Source organism: Nematolebias whitei, chromosome 14 (assembly GCF_014905685.2).
Source record: "Nematolebias whitei isolate Nwh7 chromosome 14, NemWhi1, whole genome shotgun sequence".
NCBI lineage: Eukaryota > Metazoa > Chordata > Actinopteri > Cyprinodontiformes > Rivulidae > Nematolebias > Nematolebias whitei.
The window spans coordinates 3,349,710-3,353,374 of NC_056511.1; the positions used below are offsets into that span (position 1 = coordinate 3,349,710).

Below are 3,665 nucleotides of genomic sequence, written 5' to 3' on the forward strand. Positions count from 1 at the left end.
CCCCCCCCCCCCCCCCAAAAAAAATAAATAAATTTTATCCTTAATTTTTGGACATTGGAAGTTTAAAGTAACTTTGTTGTTTCTGTGCAAAATTTTCTGGACGTTTTTCTTTGAACGAATCGGTTTGAAGGCCGGTGAGCTGAGCGGTTAGAGGCATGCTCCACGTGAAGCCGAGCAGTCGACTCGCGCGCACGTTCGTCTTCACAACTTTCAGTCCACAAGATGGACAAGAGCTCCTGGGAAGCCCCGCCCCCTGCAGTTTATGTCACCACGCAGGTTTCTTCCTGCCAGTCTCCACTCCGTCCCTGCAGCCGCCGTGTGTCCACAGATCTGTCATGAAGAGAGCGCCGCACTTTCCAGCAGGCAAACTCCTCCGTGCACGGTGTGTGCACGATCTCCATCCAGGAGATTTTATCCATTCGACTAGTGTTTTTAGAGTCGTACAGTTGAATGTCCAAGCATATTCATGCATTGACGAACACGCCCACAAACTTCTGATCAATCACACAACACTTGGCGCACACGCCTGTGAGAAAAAAGTTTGGCCTGGGGACGGGGCTTGTTCCGAAGGGGCGGAGCTTCTCTGAGAACAAAATGACGCGATTTTTGTCACGCAACTACGTCAGCGAGAGCCGATTTCACTGCTTCGTACGGAGTCTTCAGTCCTCTGCTGAGACTAGACGTACGTCCAAGGACTCACGAGTCAGCAGCTCAGTGTGGTAGTAGCTGAGAGTCATCCCAACACAAACTCTGAGAACTGATCTCAGCAGGAAGTGACTTCCTGTCGGTGCAGGTCCAAACACAGGACACGCAGCGTCAGTTTGTCCATGGGACACAGAGGGGCTCAGCGGTTGTTGATTCAACGGTTCTGATGGAGCGTTTTCACTTCTCCTCCCTTTAACATCGTCTGCAGCGTTGGCACGTCGTCACCTGTAAACAGAAACCACCGAGTCCTCTCCGAGCATCAAATCAGACCCTGAAGCCTTTGTTCCACTTTCTATGAGTTACTGGATGAAGTCACAGCGAGGTTCTGTTACGAGACGTTTAGTTGGTACCGTCTGACGAACGCCTCATGTCTGCTGCTAAAACCTTGTTTTTTGTTTGTTTGTGTTTTTAGTTGTTTTTTGAAGACAACATCGACGATGCGAAATACTGCGGCAGACTCTACGGCCTGGGCTCGGGCTCCAGCCAACCCCAGAACGGCATCTCCAGTTCTGGACCAGAGGAGACCAACAACAAGCACTGACCGAGCGTTCCACTCCCCGCACACGGACTCGTTTTTAAACCCTCAACAGGTTTTTGCTCTCGGGTTCCTGAATCCATCTGAGCCTGTCAGCACTGATGGACTTGAGAGAGCGGAGCCCTCAGTGGCTCGACCCGTTTCTTTTTTAACCCCATTTTAAGACCAGACAGTCGGACCAGCTTTGTTTTTGTTGTTTTTTAAGGATCTTTGCTTTTCCAGCATCAGTTCCAGGATGGAGGCAGCTCCTGCGTCAAACTGTGATTTTAGACTCTTCAGTTCAGACTCTCCTCGTCGTCGTTTATTTTTTAATTTTTGCAGAGATTTAATTTGTCACGTTCACGCTGGAAGGGCCTGCACGTTCAAACGTAAAATTCTGATGAGAATGAAACCGTTTTAGCTCGTTCCGAACCACGGGGACTGCAGCGTGTAGAAACGTGTTTTCATCGAGCGAACCTTCGCCTGATTTTACATCCTGCGCTGTTTTCAACAGTTGGACATTAAATCGTTATTTTCTGTGTATTTTGTTTCTCTTGTTGATTTATCCACAAACTCCTGAAAAGAAACTTTCAAACCTTTTGTTTAAGGTTTCAATGAGACATTCAGACAAACTAATTAGTGGAGACGTTAAGTTGCTCCAATAAAATAACGTTTTCTGTCGGGTCTTTGAGGTTCTGATGTTCTGACCCAACTTCATTCTGGTTCAGTTTGTTATCAAAGGTGTTTATTCAAGTCACAGCTGTACAGGTGAGGCGTTTGAGTCTGCAGGAAAAACGACAATCACGTGAAGAACGGCTGCGAGGCCTTCAGGATCCGAGGACCGGTTCCGTACTTCCGCAGCAGATCTTTGGCCGTCTCCTGGAGGACGTCGGAGACGGGAGAGGACTTCCTAAGATGCAGGAGAACGAGGCAACATTCCACCACATCTGGGTGAGGAAACATCTGGAAGACAAAGAGGTGCGGTCAGTTTGAACCGTGAGCTCTGGAGCGGTTCTGACCCGACTGAGGCAGAATCGAACCACAAGTTAAACACGATGTAAGTTTATAGAGTAAATGTCTGAGTCACTCGTTTAATCGCCAGCGGCCAGCTTTAAAGGAACAGTTCAACCATTTTGAAGTGGGTGTTCGCTGGGTGACAAGTGGATTTTCACTCCCGTCCCACTCCCACAGAAAAAAATCTTGTCCCATCCCACTCCCAGTGAAATGACTCCCACTCCTGGACCGCTCCATATACTGAATTTGATTTAATCTACCCTTTCCTTTTTATTGTACTTTGTGTTCAACAGACGTGTCAGCAGGAACGGTTCATCTGGAGAATCCAAACAAAAACCTTCACTAGGGCACTTTGTTTCGTGCATATCATAGTTTATATCTTAAACCCTTATATACTGTTTAGTTTTACAATTTATATTGTTGCTATTGTTGGGTGTAACTGAGACCCTGTGTACATAATTTCATTCCACCTCATGTACCACGTGATGTGAACGACACCAAACAACTTGAACAAAACAAATAACACACGGCCTGTGGTCCCTGTAGTTTTTCTAGAGGATCAGCTGCTGAGTCCTGGTTTCTAACATGCATAAACCTTCACCTGCTGCACCCGAGTTTTGGAGAAAGTGCCTCTGGAAACGACTCTGGTGTACTTGACTAAGACTAAACATGTTTTACAAGCAGCGTACAGCGTGTTAACACCGTCTCTCCTGAAGTTCAGGATTATTTCAGACTTTCCCGACACTTCTGGAGCTTCATAGATACATCGATACTTTGACTTTACGTTGTAAAAACTGTTTTTACCACCCCGGTCTCTCCGCTGGTCTTTGAATTGCAGTAGAAAGCAGCAGCTGGAAGCACTGTTGACTTCTGGGCCGTGTAGTTCTTTTTACTTGCGTTACAGTGCAGGCTTATTGAGAGAAAACTACAAAATGGCGGCGCCTGTCCAAAGTTTTTTGTTTTTGCTTTTTGTCCTATTGGTTGGTTCCCGCTCCCATTAACTTTTTACCCCCTTCTGTCCCAATCACGAGTAATATCAAAGTTGACTCCCATCCTGCGAGAATCACGTGACCCATGGGATTCCCGAAAAAATGTCAGCCTCCAATTTGGACTAGCCTTTAGCTCATCAAACTGAGGTTTAAGAAGCCATCTACAACAGGTGGGATGTTTACTCTTCAAAATGTTGAGCGGTTTCCTGCAGGAGTTTTTACCTTGATGGTGCTCTGCTCCACCAGCTCCTGCTGGAGTTTGGACATCTTGGAGGACAAAGACAGAAAAGTCTCCTCGTTCTCAGAACTGAAAATCATTTAGATTTGTTAGAATAAACCAAATGCTAACATCAGATTTATTAATAAACCAAACGCTAACATCAGTTTTATTAATAAACCCAACGCTAACATCAGATTTATTAATAAACCAAACGCTAACATCA

At 46.0% G+C, this 3,665-nt stretch overlaps 2 protein-coding genes across 2 annotated transcripts in view; one reads left to right on the forward strand and one right to left on the reverse strand.

Annotated features, from left to right (window-relative positions):
• The window catches only part of cnot8 (CCR4-NOT transcription complex, subunit 8), a 6,203-nt gene extending 4,644 nt beyond the window's left edge, over nucleotides 1-1,559 (forward strand). Inside the window, exon 7 of the mRNA XM_037687236.1 lies at nucleotides 1,118-1,559. Coding sequence (XP_037543164.1) covers nucleotides 1,118-1,246 — 129 coding nt within the window. The 3' untranslated portion in view covers nucleotides 1,247-1,559. The remainder of the gene's footprint in view (nucleotides 1-1,117) is intronic.
• A 393-nt stretch (nucleotides 1,560-1,952) lies between these two features.
• Nucleotides 1,953-3,665, reverse strand: part of gemin5 (gem (nuclear organelle) associated protein 5) — a 16,881-nt gene continuing 15,168 nt past the window's right edge. The window contains exons 27-28 of the mRNA XM_037688201.1: nucleotides 3,445-3,529; nucleotides 1,953-2,182 (exon numbers count right to left, since the gene is read on the reverse strand). Of these exons, the coding sequence (XP_037544129.1) occupies nucleotides 2,021-2,182; nucleotides 3,445-3,529 (247 nt within the window). The 3' untranslated portion in view covers nucleotides 1,953-2,020. The remainder of the gene's footprint in view (nucleotides 2,183-3,444; nucleotides 3,530-3,665) is intronic.